The sequence below is a fragment of the Carassius carassius genome, chromosome 15 (genome assembly GCF_963082965.1).
Source record: "Carassius carassius chromosome 15, fCarCar2.1, whole genome shotgun sequence".
NCBI classification, from domain to species: domain Eukaryota; kingdom Metazoa; phylum Chordata; class Actinopteri; order Cypriniformes; family Cyprinidae; genus Carassius; species Carassius carassius.
The window spans coordinates 29,405,500-29,431,417 of NC_081769.1; the positions used below are offsets into that span (position 1 = coordinate 29,405,500).

Here is a 25,918-nt window from a genome sequence, read left to right on the forward strand (position 1 = left end):
AATATTGACTGAAATTAGAGTATATCAATGATGCTAAAATAATACTGATATAATCATACATGACCTGTTTTGTAGATGCACAGGTCAAATATAAATGGAGTACATTTGAGTGGAAAATAATATATCCTTACTCATTATTCCATTCACGTCCAGATTTTATGCTGCTAAAATCATGATTAAGTTATGTATCTGTGCCGACAACATGGCAAATGCTGATTACATTAATTAGAGTTTCTCACAATATTTTATACATCCATACAATAACATTTTCCAGCTGATTACATAATGGCTGAAGCCTCTGGATATTAATGGTCAGATTCTGTTCTGTCTTCTGTATGGTTTGAATTTAATTAGAGCAGTCGTTGCAGAGTTTAATTAGGCCAGACAGAAACAGCTGCAGGAGGTTGAGCTCACGGCAGATCTGGAAAAGCAAGCCTCTGCCAGGCCTCAACATCGCTGTTTAAAAATATCTGACACCCTCGCCATACCTGACAGTCGCGTCAATAACTGCCATTTATTATCCATATATGCCTGCTTTCATTTAATTACTGCAATGAACCTAACGCAGGGCTGCAGTCTCAGACCTCCTTTATCCATTTACTGCGAGCTTCTCCACAGCTTCGGTTGGCTCTGAGAGCATCCTGCAGATAAAATAATAACTTTTTATCTTGGTAGAGCAGAGGCGTCAAGGTCATGGGTTTGATTCCCAAATAACACAAGATAATAATGATAAAAATGTTTCACTTGAATTGCCAAAATTGTCTACCGAATGCCTAAATCTAAATTTAAATCTAGATAAATTTACATAAAAGTGGTTCACATGACACACTCTCTAAAAATCTGTTATAAACATCTCTTCTGCATTGTTAATAATTGTATAGATTTTAGATTTTGTCATTAGAAAATATCAATTAAAAGAATTAAAAAAAACTTTCAATCTTTATTTTTTTCTTTAATAAAGTTGAAAGGAATATTAGGAGAAATTTAGCATAACAACACTTGTTCAGTGGATTTTGTTTAGTGAATGGGTGCCATCAGAAGAGTCCAAACAGCTGATAAAACATCACAATAATCCACAAGTATTCCACACGACTTCCATCCTTTAATTACTGTAATATATATATTTTTAAGAGAAATGTTTTGCTGCTTCTGCCCAAAATACCAGTCCAAAATCCATAATAGGGCTTCTGCCAGTGAAAATGTTTTGTTTTCTTAAAGAAAAAGTTTGCCTATTTAGAACTGTTTTTGCATGTTCTTGTGCATATTTCTCTCCTGATTCAGACAAAACATTTTCAACAGTTAAAACAACATTATAAACACAGAACTCATATTTTTAGCTGGAAGCAAGGGTTTGAAGTAAAAAAAAAAAAAGTCTTAACACTCAGGTCATGGATTAGTTACATTATTGTGATGTTTTTATAAGCTGTTTGGACTCTCATTATGATGGCACCCATTCACTGGATCCATTGGTGAGCAAGTGATGTAATGATAAAAAATTTCCACAAATCTGTTATGACAAACTCATCTTCATCTTGCATGGCCTAAGGCTGAATAAATCTGAATGGCCTGAGGGTGAGTACAAATTTTCATTTTGGGTAAACTATTCCTTTAAAATCACATGTGCTCCCTTGGTTTGAACAAGCATGACACTTCTGGCATCACTGACATGAGACATGTTTGAACAGACCGTGATGATTGACAGTCTGAGAAATCGTCCTTCTGCAGTGTTTGCCAGTGGTATCGTTCAGTGATTGCTGTGAATGACAGACAGAGAGCCACGCTCGAGATCACATGACAGACCACCTGCTGTCTGAGGAACAGCGTGAAGTCTTGCATTTCCTGTCACTTGACATCGTCGCTGTTTTATTTTCCTCAGGGTTTCTGCAGAGAAGGAACATGTAAATTTTTTTCAGTTTAGCATGGCCTACCTCATCTAAAAAGCAAACAAACTGAGGCTGCTCACAGGCTGAACTTTAGAGTCTGTTCGGTATGGATGGTGGACTCTGATGTAAACCTGTGGTGAAAGCAAGGATGCATAAAATCAACATTTACATACATCTGTGACAGAATCACTGCCCTTAGAATGACTGCCAGTGCTGTATACATAATTAAACTCTGAACTGGACCTATATACAGGACGTAGAGAGGGTCAGTATCCTGTGGCGTGCATGTGTTGAATTCACTTACACTCATGAATAACCTTGCAGTGCTGGAACTGACCTTTATAATGACCTTTATTTCTGCTGTCACACTAAATATTATCTTATAACCCCTCAACATCTCCACTGGTCCCGTATGTCCTTCTGCTAGCAAGTGTAACATAAAATGTGATTTAAGATGGTGAGACGTGCAGATGGATATAACGTCACACAGCGGCTCCTACAGGACAGATGTGTCGTTGCAATTAAAGTAGTGTATTCCAGAGCGTTTGGGTTCATCTCGGCCCAAAAACCTTGAGGAAAAAACACTGCGCTTCCTATTAACTATTATAAGAGGCATCCGTTTGTAATGAAGCCTTCTATGTGTAGACTTTATTCATTATAGTTCATATTCATATAGTGTGTCATTTCATCAATTGAGCAAAAGACGTAAGTTCATAAAGTTTGGGAAAATATGACGTAATACCAGAGAATGTCTAATAGGAATACTGTACGTCCTCTGCTCTGCTAGGTTAGAAACTCACTGAGTATTATAAATATACTGTTATTTTATTGTTATCTATGGAACTTTGTTGTCTCCTGTTGAAGGCACAGTATATAATAATATGATACAAACATATGGTATTATAGTAATTTGGCATATGGATAGCGTATCTATTTTCTTAAATTAGTTTACGTCGCTGATCGCGGCTTTTACGAAACGCATTTGGTTCTCATGGGTCCCCGTAAATGCGGAAGTGTCTGCATGCTTGACACTCATTCATACAAATGTAATATCATGCGTTATCTGTCCCGTGGGTGAAGTGCACTTAAAACTATCAGAAGATGTTGCGCAGAAGGACAAACGGACGAGAAGATGCGGACAGTGTCAAACCTGACAGAAAGAAGGTGATGAATCAAAGTGAACTCTGCAACTCGTGGTCTGAATGTGTGTTTGGTTTTTACCAACTAAACAATAGGTACCATGGTAATTCCATACTTCTCGACTGTAGTATTACCACGGTATATTATGAAGTACCCCGTGAATAAGAATCGGTGCAAGAATCTAAGAATCATTGTATTATTATTTGTTACATTTTCATTGCACATTTTCTTTTGTAAATACCCTCACCTTTATGACTGTCATAGTTTATTGTAAATGGTAGATTATTAATAATAATAAATATACCCTCACCTGTATGACTGTCATAGTTTATTCTAAATTATAGATTATTAATAATAATAAATATACCCTCACCTGTATGACTGTCATAGTTTATTCTAAATTATAGATTATTGATAATAAATAAATCGTTAAATAAGAATAATGAAATAAATAAAGGTAATAATATGAAACTGTGGGTACATTTTTGCTAAATTAAATTAAAATTAGCGTGTTGCCAAGGCTGTTGTTTTTTTTTTTTAAACTAATTGGATAATGTGAAAACTATGAAAATGGCTGATATTTTGGTTTATCAGCATAAAACTGTATGTATAATAGAAATTATACAATGTATATATATACAATTTTTTAAGTTGGAGTATATCATGCCACTGCTTGACATGTAATTTCAACTGTCCCACCACAGACATCACAGGACTCTGGTGCTACTGCTGTGCCTGTCTCACAGAGGAGCTGCTGGACTATTGTGTCCTTCTGGATGAAGGTTTTGTTCTTCATCATCTTCACTCCAGCTTTCCTGAACTATGCCTCCCTGCAGAGAGAGGGACAGGTGCTGTCAGCTGCAGGTGAGACCTCATCATCTCTTCATAAAACAAGTTTACCAAACAAGCCAGCCTTTTTTCAGTTATTCTGACTTATTCAGAACCAAATCAACTGAGAGTAAGTCAGACTAACCAAAATAAACCTGGCTTATTTGGTAAACTTGTTTTATGAAACAGGCCACAGGAAGGCCTTAGGATCATGTGCAGTTTGGTAACTTTCAGCTCATTTGTTTTAATATTTCTTTCGATATATGTAGGTGCTCAGCTAATTGATATCGGCCTTGGCCAAAATATTCATCTGTTGTGCAAAGGACACGGACGACCTGTTGGTATGTTAAATTAATAGTTAAACCAAAAATGGAAAGAAGATTCTGATATTTATATTGTGGACTGTGCACAGTGAAAATGATGTTTGATTTTTGTTTCAGTTGTTCTTGATGCTCCAGCAGGGATGTCTTCAGATGTTTGGTACTATGTGCAGGAGGGTCTCTCATTATCCACAAAGGTTAGTTCAAACAAACTGCCAGCACGTCTGCTGGACGTTCGGAAACTGGTAATACATTTCATGTAGCTTCATGCATGAATGTGTTTCTGTGCATGCAGTACACACTGTCATATTTCCCCATATTTGAATGGTCAGCACTGGCACACAATGCAACGGGAGACAGATTTTACTAGAAGAAAAAGTGTAAAAGTGATACTGCTATCTTTCTGAAATCATTTTTAAACCCCCTTTTAGGCTCCAAATCTACAAAATAGTGGAAAACAAAAACCACTTACTTAACGGAAGCTTTTTGCCATTTAGGATGAACTAATGAAAACTCTTCCATTAAGGGATGATAAGAGAAAGCCTTTCACTGATATCAAGTAAAACATTAAATAAACAAAACAGCACCACATTTTTATTGATGTGAGTCATTACTTTAGGGACGTAAAGGCATTATTGATTTTTCTGCTTCTTCAGAGAAGTTACAAGACTTCAGCTTTCAGAGCATGTGCTGCTGTAGGCAGTGAAGCATTTCTGTGACATGCTGTGTGTTGGAGATTCCTGCTGATGGCCTGCATTGCAGTGACTGTTCAGTAGAGTCTGACAATGTAGCAAACAATTGCTATTATTGATGATTAAAGGAGTTGCAGCATTAAATTGTGCAACACTGTGAATATTACAGTATGTTTAATGTACACTTTATTTGCAGGTGAAGTTTCCTAAAGGAATTATCAATGACTATTTTTGAGTGTCAGTTGAGGTTTCTCTGTGATCTGTTTCTCAGGTGTGCACCTATGACAGAGTCGGTCTGGGTTTCAGCCGAAGAACCCTGCAGAATGAAACTACAGGCACAGAGAAAGTCTGGGGAATATCAACCACTGGCAGGTATGAAAGTGTCTTAGTCTGAAACTAAACAGTTTTCCAAAACTGTAGGTGCGACAGCACCAAAACAATTTCCTAATAACATTGGCATCAGTTAGAGTGTTCTGGGAAATGATGATGCCACCATGGTCCATAAAATGAAAGTTGACCTCCTGACACAATTACATTTTTTTTATTGCTATATATATGGTGAGAAGATTTAATATTTTTGAAAGAAGTCACTTGCTCATCAGCCCTCAAAAATACAGTAAAAATATTGTCAAACATTATTACAGTTTAAAAAGTGTTCTCTATTTGTATATTTTAAATAATTTATTTAAAATAACTGCCTTTATTTGAAATAGAAACATTTTGTAACACTATAAATGTCTTTAACCAATTTAACGTGTCCTTGCTTGTAAGTGTTAATTTATTATTTTAATAAATGAATAAAAAGAGAAATCTTACAGACCCTTTTTGAATTGTAGTGTACTTTTTTACAATACATAAATATTTTATGGTTATATTAGGCAATAAATCTAAAACAAAGAAACACTCCTCCCATGTTAACAGTTTTAATCCACAGGCAGGTGTCTGTGTGTCTCGTGTCTTTGACATTGACCTGCTCTAGTATTCAATCAATGCTTCAGGACAGAGATGTCTTTGTCCTTGTCCTCTGCCTTCAGGTTTATTCGTCCTACATGTGGAGTCACTCTTATCTTGTTGCTGTTGACATGATAACATTTCTTCATGCATTAAAGTGAGGTGTAGCGAGAGGACAGGGGAGTTGGCTATCAGTTTCCTCTTTTCTCCTGTCTGGCACGTTTAGAAGGCAAACAGCAAGATTACATTTTCCTAAAGTTCAATAAGCCAGGAGCAAAAATGTGGAGTATTGTCATTTTTGTTCTTTCCTGAAACCTTTTCATTTGGAAACTGATTTGATTTTATGTTGAAGGAAAGCCAGTAGTTTAATTTTTGACAAGGACATGTGCCGTTTTGTTCTTAGAATGATTGACTATGTGTATATACTACTGTACAAACATTGTGTATAATACTGTATCCTTCAGTGTGCTCAGCTTGACCTTTTTCCAGTGTGCTCCAAAAATAAATATCAACCACTATTTAATTTTTTTTTCCTTTACTCATTATTTGATACTTATATTTAATTTTTATATTGGAACATTATATTTTGCACAATTGAATAAAAAAATACAAACCAACACTTAAATAATACCAGGACAGCACTTGCTGAATTAAATATGAAGCATAATAATTTTTTTTAATAATGAATAATATGCACACTTTCCACCTTAATTTAAACGAATCACCAGAAATGTGTGCTTAATGATTAGACACAGGCCAAAACAATCATAAATATAATAATAATAAGCATACATTTAATTGCATAAACAACCATAATTATTGCTATTATAAATAATAATAATAATAATTATTATTATTATGTTATTATTTTATTAAAATGTTTGTTTATTAAGCCAAAAAGTAGAAATAAAACTAATATTAAATTAAATTTTTTCTGTAAAAAGGAATAATGGAATCTATATTGATATCAGTCTGAGAAAAGCAATGTCGGTCAGTCTCCAGTTATTCCTGACCCCCTGCACATCTTGAAGACATACTGCAGTAAATCACTCAGTGCCCACTGAATCTTCATGGCCTTTTAGTTAATGAGGATGTCAGAAATAAAACCCATTAGTGTCTCATGGTACATAGTGCTTATTAGTTTAGTATGTCAGCCTCTGGTTTGAGGTCAGTTTGTCCTTCATGTAACATCACTGACCGCTTTAAAAACTCGGCAGCAGTCTGGGACAGTGGGTGTCCCATCTGGAGGTGAACAGACATGTGTGTCATAATGTGTCTCGTGATTAATTAAATGTCAAGTGAGTCATGTCTAGACTTTATTTGCACAAACCTGCACTCATTCCTGACCCGTATGTCTCCTTTCTCATCCTTAAGGATGGTGGATGACCTTCATCGATTGGTCAAGGCTGCAGATATAGCCACACCCTTCATCCTGATTGGCTCTGAGTTGGGCACGCTCAACGGCAGGTTCTACAGCCACATCCATGACACGTAAGTCATACTGTTCTGTTTGGAAAAAATGTCAGTCAATCATATCTGAACATGTCAGGAAGTTTGTTTCCACCACAGAATGCGTGTTACATTTATGTTTAATGTCATTTATGCAGCATTTATTTGATCAAAATATAGTAAAAGCAACTGAAATATTATTACAGTTTAAAAGCACTGTTTTTTTTTTATTTAAATATATTTGAAAATATAATTTATTCCTGTGATGCAAAGCTTTTCAGCATCATTACTCCAGTCTTCAGTGTCGCATGATCCTTCAGAAATGATTCTGATATGCTGATTTGCTGCTTAAGAAACATTTCTTCCTATTATTGATGATATCTTTTGTTCTTCTTAATTTTTGTGGAAACCTTGATACATTTAGAAGTTCGGAGCAATAATTAATATTTTTTTATACAGCAAGGATGCATTCAATTAATCAAAGGTGACAGTAGAAACATTTATAATCTTACAAAATATTTATTTTTTCAAATAAATGCTGTTCTTTTGAACCTTTTATTAAGACAACCAGAAAAAATATATCAAGAATCCAGAAAAAAATATATCAGGGTTTCCACAAAAAGATAAAACCGTAAAAGCACTGGTAACAACACATTTTCAACACTGATAATAATAAGAACCGGTATTGATATCTGAGCACTAAATCACTATAATAGAGTAATTTCTGAAGAATCATGTGACGCTAAAAATACTTTGTCATCACATAAATAAATTACTTTTTAAAATATATTCAAATAGAAAAAAAGTTATTTTAAATTGTAATAATATTTAAAATATTGCTGTTTTACTGTATGTTTGATCAAATAAATGCAGCCTTGATGAGAAAAAAAGACTTCTTTCATAAACAGTGTACAGTACATTGGCAAATAGTGTTATACATATGCCTAACAGGGTTTTTCTTCCAGACATTTATACCTGTCATGACCAAAAGATCCATCAGAGCAGCTTGGGACTGTCTTTTTGGCACACACTCCCCCAACCCCTCCACCCTCCCTCCCTCCATCTGACAGATTTAACGTTTCATCTGCTCTGATGTGCAGCTTCAAGACCCATAAATTCAGCTGCGTCAGGCCTGTAGCGCCCAAGGACTGAAAATATTTTCCCCGCTGCGGCTCTGAGCCCATTCATCTCACGCGATAGATACTGTTCATTTCTCGATCGGTGTGTGGGGTCTCATCTGAGCTCTAGAAACATCCTCTATGTGGTCTTTTCACCGTCTCTCTGTGTCTCTTCAGGCAAGTGTCTGACCTGGTGTTGATCGATCCGATCCCAGAGGATGTCTTTGAGGAGCAGAAGTGGCAGCAGTACTGGTGAGTCATCAGAGAGAGTGAAGCACAAACATGATCTGTCAAATCCCAGCTCCATCCTAATGCTGAGAGCCAGAGGAAGATATTAAAGGTTAAGTGGTTTTTTTTTTTGCAGGTGTTAAAAAACTTGTATTTTTAGTACATTTACATTTTTAAATTGTAAATTGTCCCAATCAGATTGAACTGATCCGTGATCCTAATTTTTTTTTAAAGATTTGAACTAAATCATTGTAAAAGCAAATATTTACTCTGGTAATGTTTACATTTACCACATCTTTTGTCAGAGCTAAAACAAGCCATTCTGTCAACACGTTAGTGCTGAGAAACTGAGCTGCTCAGTGCTCACAGACACTAATATTAAGCCAATGTAAGCACTCATTAAATATTTAAACAGCCATGTACAGCTCCAATTACCTGGGTATTTACAGCAAGTTGCAGTTTATGTCCTTAGTTAAGCATGCTGAATCTATTCAATTTCAGTGAAAGTCAGTAAGAAATAGTCGCATTTCCTGGCCTCGTTCTAGCTGCTATTGGAGTCATTTAGAAGTGACATGATCGCAGTTCCTCCGAGATCCCTTCTGTGCTTCTTTAAAAGCCCTTGCTTCCTTCACGGAGAATATCTCATTTCACAAACTTCTACCTCTATTATTTATCACCATTTTACCTCTCGAATGAGTTCAGCTAGATAAGAAATGAATATGCCCGGATTGACTCATTTGTACATGACTGGAGGTGAAATGGCGCCATTTATCTGGGAAATGTGCGCAATTACGCTTTGATTAATAGATGCTTGTTCCATTGAGTGCAAGACGCTGTACATGCAATCCAATTACTTAGGACACACTGAAATAAATGTTGTGGATATAAACTCAGGGCTTCAGTTGATATCCGTATCACATGAGTTTTATTACTGATCTTGGTTTTAATTAAAGATGCTGAGGATGTATTAAACACTTCTGCTTGCGATTATGTCATAGCCGTGGAATATAAAATTAAGTCTTTGGGGAAATATTGTATTAGAATTTTTTTTTTTAGAACTGCTTCACAGGCTGGAATGATCCTTGGAATTTTCTATACTCTATTTTTAAAATCTGCAGTTATAAAATTTTGTGTTTAAAAATGTTGTAATATTGATCCTTGACATTTGTTATATTGGTATTATTTCTGTGCTGTTATTTTTTTTAAATATTAGTTCTTTGTGTGCTTTTGTCATTTTATACTTTTTAAAATATATATCTATATAGCTGTTATTTATTTTTATTTCAGTTTTACACATTTCAATACTTCAGCTTAGTTTAGTTGCTTGTTAAGGCAACATTTCTAATTTTTGTTTAATTTTTTGTTCATCTTTTATTTTATTTCAGCATTATTTCCTTTAAATCTACTAAAGCTATAGTAGATTAAAGTATCAGATATATAGACAATTAAAATATATATTTTTTTATTTTCCCTGTTATTTTTATAAAATTCTTATTATTTGCTTTAAGCAGGATCTTTTTTAGGATTGGTTCCAATTCAAAATTATTATTTAAATTCCCGTACCAAACTTGCACAGATTGCTTCAGGATATTTGGACTAACACAACTTTCTAGGCCCATTTCCTGCTTAGCGATTCATTTTATGTTGCTAAGTGTCTCCAAGGTGTGTCAAAAGCAGGCAAGCAATGAGAGGCTTTTACATGAGGTGTAAACTCAAACCAAGAATACTCTTTGTTTTGCTGACTGCAGTGGTTCTGTGTTCTTTTGAATGGATTTAATTGGGTCACAAGTGTGCGTAATTGCTGTCTCCTTCCTTTTAAGAAGCCTTGTGTGGCGACTAAGAGATAAACTGCCGGTGTCCAATAAGGAGAGCGGACACACCTGAGGATGACAGCGGAGACGGTATCAGTGTCTTCCCCGTGCCAGCAGGATTTCCACATCAAAAGAGCGTCTCATTAACGCTGCCTCACTCTGAAATGAGTTCCGTTATATCCGACAAAATGAGTCACTCCCAATCGCTGGAGAACAAAACGGAGCAGCAGAGTGTCCTGGCTCTCATCCTGTCTGAACTCTGATGTGCGGTCAGGGACTAAGAAGTTGTCAGATCATGAAAATCATTTGGCACTTCAGAGGTGACTAGTCAAGTTGAATCTACCCATCCTGGTAAATCCAGCTTAAATCAGAAAATTGGGGTTTTCAACAGTTTAAGTGATCTGGGCTATCAGCTAGTAGACCATCTTGATCCAGCAACAAACAAACCAGCTTCTATTCCGAACACTGGTTTTAGCTGGCTTTTCTAGTCTTCTCGGATACGGTTGCTTGTGAACAGATGGTATTTTTCTGTCTTTTTTTTGCTGTGCTGACAAAAAGCAGCTGAATGCAGTTCCTGTGAGGTTTACATAGTACAGACTGTGTTTCTGCTTTTGAAGGAACAGAAGCAGCTGTCAGAAAAGCCCATGCTGGCATCTACACGTAAACATGTCAGAATTGTCAGATTTCAAAGTGTCTCTCGAGAGGGATTTCCCCAAGATAAAGTCTTTTCTGTCTGTGCACATCAAATGGTTCAGTGACAGGAATTTATTTTATATGGCTGATTTAAAAAAAAAAAAAAATCAGAGGACTGAACTTTTGTTCCCTTTCGAGAGTACTCTCGTACTGCGTAAGCTAGCTTACGCTATGGGAAAAGGTCCCCTTTTCTCGAGAATATGAAGCCAAAAATTATCCTTAATTTTTAAATAATGTAAAACGCAGTGCTGCAGCACAGCAGACCCAAGCGAAGCGGCTCGCGCGCTTATTGGCTGTGCTGCGGCTACTGCAGCAACCTATGGTGAGGCGGCGGAGAGTAACGAACCAATGGGGGCGCTTCGCGCCCATTGGACGTCAGAGCGCGCCAAAATAGGCGTGGCTGGAACTATATAAGCCACCGCTTCACCATAGGGATCAGATTTCATCTCCTTCAGCGATCTCACCTGCACTTCGCTGTCTTCTCCGGAGAAGCCTCTACACGCCGTCGAAAAGCCTCTCAGCGGGATAGCACTGCAACGCAGATCTGAGGACGCCGGCTCGTGCTTCATCTCGACGCCGCCTTCAGCACTCGCTTCCTGCTGCGCCATCCGGCGTGACTATATCCTTTTCAAAGCTAGTGTGTTTGCCGCTGCATCACACTTTTTTCCTCCAGAATTCGAGGCATTGTTGTAAATGCCTCGGGCCTGCGCTTCCTGCCGAGGCCCTCTGCCCAGCGAGGACCGCCACATCATCTGTGTCTCCTGCCTGGGCCGCGAGCATGCTGAGAGCGCACTCTTCAAGGGCGGCTGCCCTGAGTGCGACGACATGGCTATATCGACCCTGCGGGCTCGATTAGCTCAAACCAGCCACGATGCTCCACCCGCTCCACCTCTTCTCTCTCAAAGGCCGCGTAAGAAACGCCGCGATCAGAGAATGCCTGAGCATACTGTTACACGCGAGCTCACGCCGGAACACTCCCCGCGTGCCTCGCCCGCTCTCGCTCCTTCGCCTGTCCTCTTCGTGGACGAGCAGCGCCTTTCTCTCTCCGCGTCCAGTAGTGAGGAATGGTCGGGCTTACACCTCCGCTGGTCAAGCCGCTTCGGCTCTACACACCATGGCTGTGCTGCAGGTTTTTCAGGCCAGACTTCTCCGTAACCTGGACGAGTCTGCCCCAGATACCTATGACTTTAAAGATCTCCGCAGCGCTACTGATCTAGCCCTGCGTGCGACAAAGACCACAGCACAAGCGATCGGCCGAAGCATGGCAAGCCTCGCTGTTTTAGAGCGACACCTCTGGCTCACGCTCACGGAGATGAAAGACGCCGATAAATCCGCCTTTCTCGACTCTCCTATCTCGCCTTCCGGCCTCTTCGGCCAGTCGGTTAAGGGTTTCGCTGAACGCTTCACTGAGGCTCAGAAAACGTTGCAGGCAATGAGACACTTCCTGCCGAAACGCTCTAGCTCTGCTGCGGGACGCCGTAGAAACGCGCCGCCCCCTCAGACCTCGAAGCCATCGCAGCCAGACTTACAGTCTCGCCCAGCGACCAAAACCCAGCACCGCTCTCGCTCTACGAGCCGCAAACCGCCAGAGAGACGGGGACCTCGGCCCAGGATTGTGCTGAACCCCGAGCCTCCGAAGCCCCCCTGACCTTCGGGCTGAAAAGACCATGGTTAAGTCCCGCTGCGGCCGGACCACCACACAAGAAACCTCACATGCTTCCTCCAATCCCCTCACTAAAGGCGGTTGGAGATGTCTATACTGCAGTAAACGAGCCTGTTACAATGCACGCACGCCTGCACACAAACGCCGTTTTCACGGCGACCTCAATAAAGCACAAAAAGAGCTTTTTCTATGTAGGCAGTGTGCCCACTACACAGTACGCACCCCTACATGTATACACACTCCCCCAAGTGTCACAAAGACTCACTCGGGTCTCCTTTCATGCCCACCTTCCCGCTCGCGCCGGAGGTGCTCTAAATGTAGCGCGCGTGCCCACTTGTTAGTGCGCAACCCTACAAATAAGCGCTGTCACCACAGTGTCACAAGCACAGCATACTCGAGCTACTGGTCCCCTCATAACAGGCGGCCAGTGCCCGAAGCACATTCAACCCATAGCCGCACGAGCCGCTGCATGGCAGGCCATCCCCGGCATATCAGATTGGGTTTTGAATATAATAAAACGAGGTTACTCGCTCCAGTTCGCTTGCAGACCGCCGCGCTTTCGCGCCGTGGTCGAAACGAAAGTGAAAAGCGAAATGACACACGTCCTTCGCGCCGAACTGATAAACCTTCTTGCAAAAGGGGCGATAGAAACTGTCCCCCCTGCGCAGCGCGAGTCAGGCTTTTACAGCCGCTACTTCCTCGTACCAAAAAAGGATGGCGGTCTCAGACCCATCCTAGATCTCAGACGTTTGAACAAAGCGCTTATGACGCGATCGTTCAAAATGTTAACTACCAAACAAATACTCGCGCAAATTCGCCCGAGGGATTGGTTTTTCTCAGTGGATCTGAAAGACGCTTACTTTCACATTCAAATAGCACCCCATCACAGGCCATTCTTGAGATTCGCCTTCGAGGGGCAGACTTATCAGTACATGGTTCTTCCATTCGGCCTCTCCGTAGCGCCCCGTACGTCTACGCGGTGCATGGATGCCGCTCTCGCACCCCTGAGAATGCGGGGAGTGCGAGTATTGAACTACCTCGACGACTGGCTAGTTTTAGCCCATTCCGAGGAACTACTGACGACACACAGATCCTGGATCCTCAGCCATTTAGAATGCCTGGGTCTCACGATCAACACTGTCAAGAGCGCTCTGTCTCCCAGCCAGAGGATTTCCTTTTTGGGGATAGACATAGACTCTGTGACATGTACAGCGCGTCTGACGTCACAGCGCGCTCTCACTATTCAGCATTTAGCCGTGTCGTTCAAAGCCGGGTCTCTTTACCCGTTCAAACGATTTCAGGAAATGCTAGGTCTGATGGCATCAGCCTCTGCGGTTCTCAAACTGGGCCTGCTGCGCATGCGCCCACTACAGCGCTGGCTGAGAGACCGTGTTCCAGCGCGCGCCTGGATTTCCGGCCGCGCGCGCATCAGGGTGACCCACGGCTGCATCGCAGCTCTGGCCCCTTGGAAAATAGCCAACTGGTATCAGTTAGGCGTAAGCACGGGCGCTGTCTCGAAATGGAAAGTAGTCTCGACAGATGCATCCAACCTCGGTTGGGGCGCCCTGTACGAGGGCAGGTCTGCCTCCGGCCTCTGGTCGAGCCCGGAGCGACTGTTACACATAAACTGTCTGGAGATGATAGCAGTCGAACTATCCCTGAAAGCTTTCCTCCCATTTTTAAAGAGCCATCACGTTCTGGTCAGATCAGACAGCATGTCAGTGGTGGCCTACATAAATCGCCAGGGTGGTGTCAGGTCAGAAACCTTGCACACCCTGACCGAGCGTCTTCTGACATGGGCACATTGCAATCTGCGCTCGCTAAAGGCAGCGCATGTACCTGGCATCCTGAACCGGGGCCCGGACATGCTTTCCAGGGCGAATGTTCCCCCTGGGGAGTGGTCTCTTCACCCACAGACGGTTCAGTTGATGTGGAGCATCTTCGGCAGGGCAGAGGTCGACCTCTTCGCCTCAGAAGACAACGCTCATTGCCCAATATATTTTTCAAAGAGCAGGGACGCGCTGGCCCTCGATTGGCCCAGATGCCCGCTTTATGCCTTCCCACCGGTCGCGATGCTGCCGCAGGTCATCGATCGGGTCAGGAAGAGCAGATGTGCTATGCTGCTAGTAGCCCCACTCTGGACGACCCAACCTTGGTTCTCCGAGCTGATGCAGCTGTCCAGTACAGCCCCATGGCCAATACCGCTGCGGAAAGATCTCCTCACGCAGCTGAAGGGCGCGCTCTGGCATCCCCACCCCGAACTTTGGGCCCTTCATGTATGGCCCCTCAACGGGTACCCGGGAACCTCCCTGAGGGAGTGTTAAAGACCATTACGGAAGCCAGAGCGCCCTCAACCAGGCGCCTATATGCGCAGAAATGGTCAGTGTTCTCCACCTGGTGCGGGACACGGAACCTAGACCCTCACTTATGTGACGTGTCGGAGATACTCTCCTTCCTACAGGAGCGTTTAGATGCGGGCAGATCCCCGTCTACGCTCAAAGTGTATGTGGCAGCCATTGCAGCTTCTCATGCTCCGGTGGCCGGCCTATCACTGGGAAAAAACGAACTGGTCATTCGTTTCCTTAAGGGAGCTCGTCGGATGAACCCTCCCCGACCCCCTTCAATCACTTCCTGGGACCTGTCCACGGTCCTAGAGGCCTTAAAGGGCCCCCCTTTTGAACCGCTTCAGTCTGTCGATATGAAGCTTCTTTCGTTCAAAACCGCTTTTCTACTGGCTCTGGCCTCAGTCAAGCGAGTGGGGGATTTACATGCGCTATCTGTAAGCGCTGACTGTCTCGAGTTTGGGCCTAATGACTCCAGAGTCATTCTCAGACCAAGACACGGCTATGTCCCCAAGGTGCTCTCAACACCGTTCAGAGCGCAGGTCATCTCGCTGTCAGCCCTTTCCTCGCAAAGCGACGAAAGCAACGCGAGCTTCATCTTCCCCGTCAGGGCTCTTAAAACCTATATTGCGCGCTCCGCCTTATTCAGGAGGTCGGACCAGCTCTTCATATGCTTGGTGGGCGCACCCGAGGTCTCGCCACCACGAAGCAAAGCCTATCGCGATGGATAGTAGACACTATCTCGCTGGCTTACAAATCTAAGGGCCTTCACTGCCCGTTCGGCATCAGAGCCCATTCCACCCGAGGTATGGCCTCGTCATGGGCGTGGTCCTGCGGGATACCACTGGATGATATCTGTGCGGCGGCAGGCTGGGCCTCTCCGTCCACATTTATTAGATTCTATAATCTGCAAGTCCCTGCCCTGCAGGCCAGGGTACTTTCTATATAGACGTGCTAAGCCTTATCACGTCCCCCTTTTTTCGTTCCCTATATAAAGCTCACTAAGGTTGGCTGTTGGGACTGGGATTTCTCCTGCTATAAAGCCCCGAGCTCTCGCCTTGGGCTGTGGCAGGTCGAAGTTCCCGAGCACGCACGGCGTTTTACATTGTGTTCCCATAGCGTAAGCTAGCTTACGCAGTACGAGAGTACTCTCGAAAGGGAACGTACTCGGTTACTAACGTAACCTCGGTTCCCTGAGATGAGGGAACGAGTACTGCGTAACCTGCCGTGCTATGTGCTCGGACCGGGTGATCGCTTCAGTCGATTTAAAACCTGATCCCTATGGTGAAGCGGTGGCTTATATAGTTCCAGCCACGCCTATTTTGGCGCGCTCTGATGTCCAATGGGCGCGAAGCGCCCCCATTGGTTCGTTACTCTCCGCCGCCTCACCATAGGTTGCTGCAGTTGCCGCAGCACAGCCAATAAGCGCGCGAGCCGCTTCGCTTGGGTCTGCTGTGCTGCAGCACTGCGTTTTACATTTTTTAAAAATTAAGGATAATTTTTGGCTTCATATTCTCGAGAAATGGGGACCTTTTCCCATAGCGTAAGCTAGCTTACGCAGTACTCGTTCCCTCATCTCAGGGAACCGAGGTTACGTTAGTAACCGAGTACGTTATTCTGCCTTCTGTGATCTATTTATCTGTCTGTCTGTATTATTTATCACCATGATGTTAAGTTTTAAGAAATGGATATGCACATTTATTCCTTTATTTATTTAGACATCAGGCATATTTTGATGGCATGAAGACATGAATGAATGACATGACTTTGAATATTAGACTATGTTCTATCAAACACTATTTTGGCCACCATTATCTGTGGATATTTTATTGGCTGTGCTTGTCGTTACCTGTCAGGAAAAATAAAATAACAGTGAATTGAATGAATTGATTGACTATTTGTTTATAACTTAGAGTTTTGTGGTGACCAGAGCAAACATTGACTCATTTGACAGAGTTTATGCAAATTGGCAGCTGATTTCTAATAGGAGAGACGACAGTATGTGAGAAGATGTGATTTGTCTTTTGGAGGTGTTGGACTGTAGTGGGACTGCCTACTAGCTACTAACGTAGCACAGAAACTTGCTGATCTCCTGAGATTTAACTGCCATTAGTGTGAAGGCACCTTTAGAGGGGATAAGTGGTGCAAGACCCTGCAGGGCTGAGCTAGTCTCGCATAGCCAGACCTTCGGCGGTCCGTGAGCGTGACGTCTGAGGATGAGACTAGGGCTGAGCAGGCCCTACAGGATGATTGAGGAAGACTTCACAGTGAGATCCTCTAACGGACACTGACAAATCAATCGAGCAATCAGTCAGCTTCTGTCATACATATGTGTATGAAATTCATATTCGAAAAATGCTGGCCTTGTCTGTAATGTTTGTGTAGCTTTTCTTTCATTTCTTCTGCATTAGGTGAGAGATCTTCTGGAATTACAAGACCTGGCTTCAATAATGACAATTAACAGTAATTAGAGCTTCTAGTGTCAGTCATCTTCAGTAATGAAGTTATGGCCACGGTAGTCTTTCTTTCCCTGCTAGTGTGCACTCACAGTGTGTCATAGTGAGACTTGACCGCCCCCTACTGACTGATTTCAGAATGACCTCACAACCTCTGGAACTTTTTCTTTGTACATTTATACAGCTATAGTTAACAGTAAGACTAATCTATAGCTGTTATCTAGCTGCTTTATGCAAGTTTTCTGAAACCGTATAAAAGGGAACATTATTTCAACTGAATGGCCATTTTTGTCAAGGAGATTCAAAATGTTTAATACAAGAACAATTATAAAAAAATCTAGTTTAATAAGTGTAATGCTTTTTTAAAAAAATACAATTTTCCTACATACTATTTAAAAAAACAAACATTTTAATTCAAGAAAACTTTTTAGATTTTTTGAGCGATTGAGCCAAATCAAGTGGATTTATTGAAATAGTTTGAACTTTCCTGAAATTAATTGAGCTTCTCAACTCTAATTGTAATTTTAAGTTTACATTAAGTTCATACTTCTGAGTCACGAGACAAGGAAGAATCAAATGTGTTGTTTACTGGAGTCAGGGTCAATGCTAAAATTTGTGTGTTCTGGAACAACTCTTTTTATTTTTTTATTTTTATTTTTTTCATAATGACTCCAAATGCTTTTAGTACATTGAGTTCATATATACAGTACAGTTAGTATATATATATATATATATATATATATATATATATATATATATATATATATATATATACACACACAAAAATATCTAATATATATATATATATAATATAAAATATATAAAATATATAATATAATATATATATATATATATATATATATATATATATATATATAAAGCCAGCCCAAGTTTGTTTTCTGGTATTTATGTTAGTTAAAGGTGATCGTTAAACCTGGCCAATCTGATCTTCTGCTGGTCTCCAAGCCTAGCAGACTGGAAAGTTCTCCAGATCCTTCTAAAACCAGCTAATAGACCCGCAGACAAGCTTAGGCTGGTTTAATACACCCCAATACCTAGTTTATTACTCTCATTGTATTGCATTGCATAATCCTTAAACCACCTAAACATTTAAGAATGGTGTGTTTTCCATATCTGTTTGTTCAACCAATATTACATGTTCAGGATCATTTTTGCTAATTTATTTGCATGGTGATGCTAGTGGCACAGAATTAGATATTTCATCTTTAACATTTAGAGATATTCACTGTGTTCTGTTGAACTGCACTGCTTTTGCTATATACAAATGTCAATTTCATTCCAATTAAAATTTAATATATGAACTAGATAGTACAACAATAAGAAAGTTTGTATTAGACTAGAATGTATATCCATTTGAATCATGGTAAATAGTCAGTTGAATAATTTGTTTGTAATAACCTTGTCTCCCTTATATGTGTAGCAGTCCATCTGGGCAGCTCTAGTGGTCGTACAGGGCATAATTTGCCATGCAAATTCAGACGGACTCTTATCAAGAACAGAATGTGTGTGTGTCAAAGAGAGAGAAACATTCAGACAGACTCATGTGTTGGTTCTTTCCAAAGAAACAGACTCCATTCAGCCTGCACTAATCCAGATGGGAAGTCAAAGAGCAGAAAGTCCACGGCACCAAAGTCATTTCATCACTTTTCTATTCATTTAGATAGTTTTCTGTCATGCTTAAGGAGGGAGGTAGGAGAGAGAGAGAACGGAAGGGAAAATGACCAACATTGGTGAGGCGTTTTGCTTGACACGACTTCCTCACTCCGTCTGCCTGCCGTTATCTGTTTAATTCATCCTCCTATCTGGGCTGTCTTTACCCTCGCTAAATTTCCCTTTGACACGCATGCCTTCCTGCGCATAATCCAGACCTACCGGGCAGAATTAGCACCGGAGGAATTGATAGAATGACGAAATGGAGAGAATAGGACAGGTGGAAATAAAATGTCAGAGCGAACGGACTGATTTGACTCCGAATCAAATTGTCAGGCTCGATACGGGCCATGTTTTGGGGGAAATGCTGACAGATGAAAAGGTGTCAGGGAAGAATGGGAAGAAAAAGGGGTAAACTGACATGGGAAAGAATATTTAAAAAGATGAGCTCAAACTTTCAGTCTTAAACTTTCGATGCTAAACTTTTGATGGAAGGTCAAGCGTTAGGATGTGTATTTTTCTGGAGTATCACTAACTATCTATTTAAACAAACACCTAAAGTATGTATTGAACTGCAGCACATAACTTCTATTACAGTGTTTTTCTAAAGAAACATTTAGGAGCCAAATAAATTTTAGTTGTAATTTAATATGACCAAACAGAAATAAAATGGAGTGAGATAAGTTGGATGTGACTGAAATATGACTCGTGGCTCTGTCTGGTTCTGAATGATTCACTTAGTGAGTCTGATTCAAACTGCTAACCCAGGAACAGTGAAGTTGCATGGCATTTACAAAATTGTTAAAAATTAAAAATGTATTTCCATCATCAAAGCAGCTAAAAAACCTTAAAACTGAATTATTTGCAATATATACTGATTAAACCACAAGTTTAATTTATTTATTATTTAAATTTATATATGGTATTTATTATTTATAATTGTTGGTTTTTTAATTTATTTATTTTTATTATTTTGATATTTACTAGTAGTAGTTTTAACACACACACACACACACATACACACATTCACGCAATGCATTTATTTATTTAATTTTGTATTTTTTTGGAGAAGGGGGTGTTGTAAAAAAAAAAAAAGTCCATACTCTGTTTAAATATATATTAAAAATAACGAATTATGATAAATTGCTGAAATAACTACTTTTGTACATTTTAACCCACCCTATAAAAATTCTAAAAAATAAAAATAAAATCTTGCTGTAGATTCAAGTAGATTCAAATAAGTAATTGTTCAACAAATTAGTGTTTTTTTTCTTGTCTTCTTTTCTACATTTTTACTTGTAAATTACTACTTAAAAAAAGCTGTCAGAAGAATAAAATTATTGATTTGTTTGATGACTTTCTTTTAATTTTGAAATTCATTTCTGTTTAAAAACATTTAAGTGCACAATTATTTATTTGTTTGTTTGTTTAATAGTGATAATTCCTGTTTGTCAAAAGTTCAAAATTCCAGGCTGTTAGGTGAATTGGCAAATTTTTTTTTAAAAGACTCGCAGTGTCTTTTTTTCTCATTGTTCAAATGAGATGATATCTTACAAAACCGCTTGTGGACATGCACAAAACTTCCCTTATAGCTTACATTTTCAAAATCACATGTTTCATTTTTAAAAAGTATTTTGAGATTTTAGTCTCAGTCTGTCGAATCATTTGGGTTTTGAGGAGAGGCATTCTATTATTTTTTGAAGCGATCAGACTAGATTTGATCTAGTAAATTTCTGCCTGCTGGATGATAAAAGAGAAAAAGAAGAAGAAGAAGAAGAAGAAAAGAAATCATAGACATTTTGTGAAGAACAGATTTTGAATTGGAGCAGTCAGCAAGCCCATAATACCCTAGCAACTCCCTAGCAACCATTCAGCAATGTTCCAGCAAGCTCCAAAGTATCGACAGAAGAGTCTATCACGTGTGTGTTAGTGTGAATGAACGTGTCTAAATATTCTTCACGAGAGCGTTGATCAGTGTTTCTGTGTCATTGATTCATTCTTCATAAATGAGCTCTCATTGTGACGCATTAGAGAGCGCAGCGAGGAGTCATTTAGTCCTTCATGCGCGGGTAATGACCGCTCAATTAATGCAGTTCATCACAGCAGACGCCTGTCACTGATTCTGTGCGCCTCTGGCTCCAGTGTTCTGGCCTTTAACATCTCCTCATTGTGACCCTTACAGTTGGTTTGAATAAATGGTCTTATGTTTGTATATTTCTACAGGTACTCTCACCTCGTCCCGTCCCTGCAGATGATGCAGTTCTCTGCAGCAGCAGGTTTGAGTCGTCTGCTCATTATTCTGGGGGTGCTGAAGCCGGTCTTTCAGGGAGGAGACGTCTCAGAGGAACTCATACAGCGACAGGTCAGTCCATAAACTCTATCTGAGCCTGCTAACACTTCATGGATTAAACTTATCCGTTTAGTCAACAATCCGCCATAATTAAGCACTATTGTGGTCACTTAATTTCAGGTTTAGCAGATTCTGTTTCAGTTTTCAGTGTTTAAAGGCTAATTGTGTCTCGTAAGCAGATCAGTAAGTGAATATACAACTAAAGATTATGATGTCACTGCTCCTCATTTTCTTCAACCAGGGGTAAAAGATATTAAATCAATTTCAAGTAGCACTTGTTAAATCGATTAAAAAATCATTCTAGCTGGGAATGGATTAATTATGATTAATTTCATGATTTCTCATGATTTTGTAGTTCTGAAATTTGATTTCACCCATTTAACACATACAAATAAAATATATATATATCTGTCAAAATATTAAAAACATTCAAGGTGAATAATTTCAGGATTCTTAGTGTATATATATAGCTTTATTACAACATTTAAAAAAATGACTTGCTACCAATAGATTAAAATACATTTTGAATAATTTCATTTTTTCCCGTCAAAGTTCTGAAATAACAACTTTTTGCTGTTTAACTTACAAAAAAGACATAATAGATTTCAACAGATTCAAATAATTGTTTAATGAATCATCTTAATTTAATGATTTTTCTTTTTAAATAACACAGTAACTTTTTATACTACTTGTAAACCTATAGGTAATATATTACCTATATATTACAATAAAAAAATAGTCAAAGTCATAACATTATCGGTCAAGAGATTAAATTAATTGTAATTTTATGATTTTCTTTTCATTTCTGAATTAACGGTTTTAATTGTTACGTTTTAGTTCACAGCTGTCAATCAATACAAATAATTAAACCTTTGTGATTCATTTCGTTTTCTTCCTCTGAAATTCCTCTTACACTGAGTTTTCATGAAATCTGTTTAAAAACATTATTTAATTGCACATTTCATCTTTGGCATATTATTGCATTCGATTTAAAAAAAAAAAAAAAGCAAAGCAGTGCAAGTTACATTGCTGTATATAAAGACTTTTTAGTAATCTTTTCATTGACAAGTAAAAATGAAATCGTCCTTCGTTTATATAAGTACTAACGTTTTACTATTTGTGAGGAATTTCAACAAACTTGATTATTACTGATGGTGGCGAGACTAAAACGTTTCTCAGGACATGGCCACTTGGTGGTGCTGTTGCGTAAATTACAGCTGTCACTAAGAGCCGTTTGACATGCGGGGCAGGATTTCTGGAGAACAAGAAGCAGTTTAATGATCAGATGAACAACTTTCCCGGATTGTGTGAATGTGACGTGGAGGCTTTTTAAAACGCCTTCAGACAGGGTTTCTCAGTCACGATGCAAAACAACCGCGTGCAGTCAAGGAAGCTACGAGGCCGATCTCTTCGCTCCAGATCCACTCAATTTCATGCACGTTAAAATGCGGCCACGAATATGCAAAACATTTATTAGAATTTTGAATGGCCCCTCTTCCGCTCAAAAAGCTACAGATTCCCATTTACGACATGAATCGAAGGCTGACCTGAGGAACGGTAGAGGTGATTTAGAGGAATGTTTCGCCTTTATAAGGAGGTTGAAATAATTAATGCACAACAGGAAGGTGCTGATGACTAAGTGCGTTTTATTTTTTTTTCTTTATTTCATACATGCCCATCCTTCCTCTCTATCTGCATAGAACAGACACAGTGTTTTTAAGACCTCTGTCTCATTTGCCTGGGAAAGATTACAGGCATAAAACGAAAGCAATATGTTTCTTTGTAACGCTAGATTTCAACAAAACAAAACAAAATAAACGAGCTTTAAAATATCTGGCTGTTTGCTAGAGACAAAAACAACTTTGCTTGTGTTGGTGTAAATGCATCCATGGCATGGAACGGTTTTAGTGTACAGTTATTGTAAATGTATAAATTAATCTCCAGGTTATGATTGCAACCACAGATGCATATTAACTACATTTGTGCTACATTCAGAAACTTCAGATACATCAATGGCACTGGCGTTTTGGAGAACTGCTTGCATGGTAGTCAATAAAGATGCCCCAATTCACTGAATAAACTGCTTTGCTTCTGCTTTGCATATATATATATATATCACAGCAAACTGTTAGTGTATAACCTACTGACTTTTTGGACTTTTGTCTTATTTACAATATACAGAATAGTCTTTAAAAAATGTCCACTATTTTAAAAAACTTTTTGCTTTCACTAATTTAATTTAAAAAAGCTACAGAGTGACATGCATTTTTAAAAGTACAAATATTTTGTCTCTCAATATAGTTGCATGCATAATAAAAAAAATAAATAAAAAAATGCAGTATAAAAATTGTCACAATGCAGGCCATGTTCTCTTAATGTCAGGCATTTGAAGAATTTCAAGCCAGATAATCATGTCTATTGCTCATAGGGACTTTGTCAATGTATGTTCAAACTACAAATCACATGATTTAAAGAAATAAAGGAAAAGGTGATGTCAGTGCTTGGACTGCACTTCTTTACACAGAAACATAGTCAATCAAATAGCAATTAGTGGCTATATTGTGCTTTCATGTTTAACTGAGAGGAATGGCTCCTCTTGAAATGTCTGTCGACATTTAATTTGACCGCTCTGCCTCTCAGAATGGAGGATTGTTCTTCATGAGAGGATCTGCTCCTCTCGAGCTGTTGACTCAAGTGTTGACTTGAAGCTTTCAAGTGTGTCTGTCTGAGGTCACAGAGAGTGTTCGTCATCTGCATGTATATTACAATCACCAAAGTGTGAAAATTAAATATTGGAATAACTCCACCTTGATTGCTGTCTTGGCGTACACAGTAATACACCTCTATATAAATACATTTGTCTCAGCTATTAAGTGAAGATAGAAATCAAATTAATGCATAATGTCATTTAAATGATTCATTTAAATCAGTGCTTGTAATGCTTTTTTTTTCTTGTGATTGTCCTGTCAGAAATATCTGCTGTGTAACCCTGCCCATCAGAGCACTGCAGTAGATGAGCATTTCTTTCTCAATGAGAGCGCATCTCAAGTCAGGTAACCTCTTTAGCTTCAAAGAATAGTTTTATAAATGCCTGTACTTATAGTGGCCTCTAAAAACATTCTTTCAACCATATTTCACAAGAAATTTGAGTTTGTTTTTAATTTAAAAAAAAAAGAAAATTGTTATAATATTGTTTAAAATTAAGACTTCGTTAGGACACTTTCGTTAATAAAATATGGTCATAGTTATTCTGATGATATTCACCTGTAATTACTCTGATAGGACACCTGCGTGAATTTATTGCAGTAATTATTGTTTATAACATAATGCAATGAGAATTAAATTTAAGTGTGATTAAATACTTTTAAAACCATTGTCAAAAGTATGCATTGCACATGGATTATAAATGAAAATAAAAAAATAAAAATGAACAAAAAAAGGTAAAAAAAAGTAAAATCTTATTTTATTTTAACTAGTTGCCTAAGCAGCATTTCACGTTTTCATTTAGTTGATTTGAATGTACTTAAATAACTAAAACTATAATAAAAAAAGAATAAAAACCATAAAAAATTGAAAATTAAATCAATAATAATAAAATAAACCAAAACTAATAAAAATTACAAAAACACAGATGTAAATCTAATTTAAATTAAAACAGAAATAAACTATTAAAATATTAATAAAGCTATAATAGTATCTCAGTGATACTAAAATAACATTGGTGGGATCAGATGTTGAGGTTTTTTCTTGTAATTATGAATAATAGTTTTAAGTGTGAATTGCCTTCATTTATGCTGCTGTTTGAATGTCCTCGACTTTTTCAGAGAGATCTCCAGATATAAGCCTCTCTCTAGCAAGACATCTGTGCATGTGATCACTGGGGAATCCTTTGATGATCAGCTTCCTTCAGATCTCAACCAAGTGAGTGTCTTTCACAGTCCCACTTTCTGCCTTCACTTCTGAACTTTAGTTAGTTTTAATCAGAGGCAAATCCTTTGCTGAACGTCTCATTAACTGTCAGGTGGTTGCTGAACTTCAGAGCAAGTTTTTGGAGCGCTCTTATCCTGGTGCCAATCACATTCAGATTCGTGAGGCGGATCGTCACATGATCTACAGAAATCCATCCTTGCTTATCAAACATTTGCATAAGCTCGTGTCACAAAGGCAGTCCAACCAACAAAAGCAGTGAGATGCTTCAGAAAATGCAGCCTCTCTATTAACAACAGATCAATAATGGCTCCTTCCCTGCAGCTGTCACATACTCTTCTTCAGTGATGCAAGAGGCCAAATAACAGCTTCATATTTCTGCTTACAAAGGAAGCT

General features: G+C 39.2%; 1 protein-coding gene and 1 long non-coding RNA gene across 3 annotated transcripts; one reads left to right on the forward strand and one right to left on the reverse strand.

Moving 5' to 3' along the window:
• Positions 1-1,129: 1,129 nt before the first annotated feature.
• On the reverse strand, positions 1,130-2,479 carry LOC132158828 (uncharacterized). The gene is made up of 3 exons (XR_009437717.1): positions 2,188-2,479; positions 1,964-2,014; positions 1,130-1,881 (listed from the first exon to the last, which is right to left on the reverse strand). It is a non-coding gene; the product is annotated as an uncharacterized LOC132158828 (long non-coding RNA).
• On the forward strand, positions 1,927-25,810 carry si:dkey-122a22.2 (uncharacterized). Of its 2 annotated transcripts, none has more exons than XM_059568412.1 (11): positions 1,927-2,148; positions 3,728-3,887; positions 4,121-4,192; positions 4,292-4,368; positions 5,135-5,235; positions 7,189-7,305; positions 8,559-8,633; positions 21,469-21,607; positions 24,566-24,648; positions 25,420-25,516; positions 25,617-25,810. In XM_059568412.1, exons 2-11 carry the CDS (start codon positions 3,800-3,802, stop codon positions 25,782-25,784), a joined length of 1,017 nt encoding a protein of 338 aa, XP_059424395.1. In that variant the 5' UTR covers positions 1,927-2,148; positions 3,728-3,799; the 3' UTR covers positions 25,785-25,810. The 2 variants fall into 2 exon arrangements, with proteins under 2 accessions (XP_059424395.1, XP_059424394.1); XM_059568411.1 differs by lacking the exon at positions 1,927-2,148 and adding an exon at positions 2,878-3,047.
• The last annotated feature ends 108 nt before the right edge of the window (positions 25,811-25,918 follow it).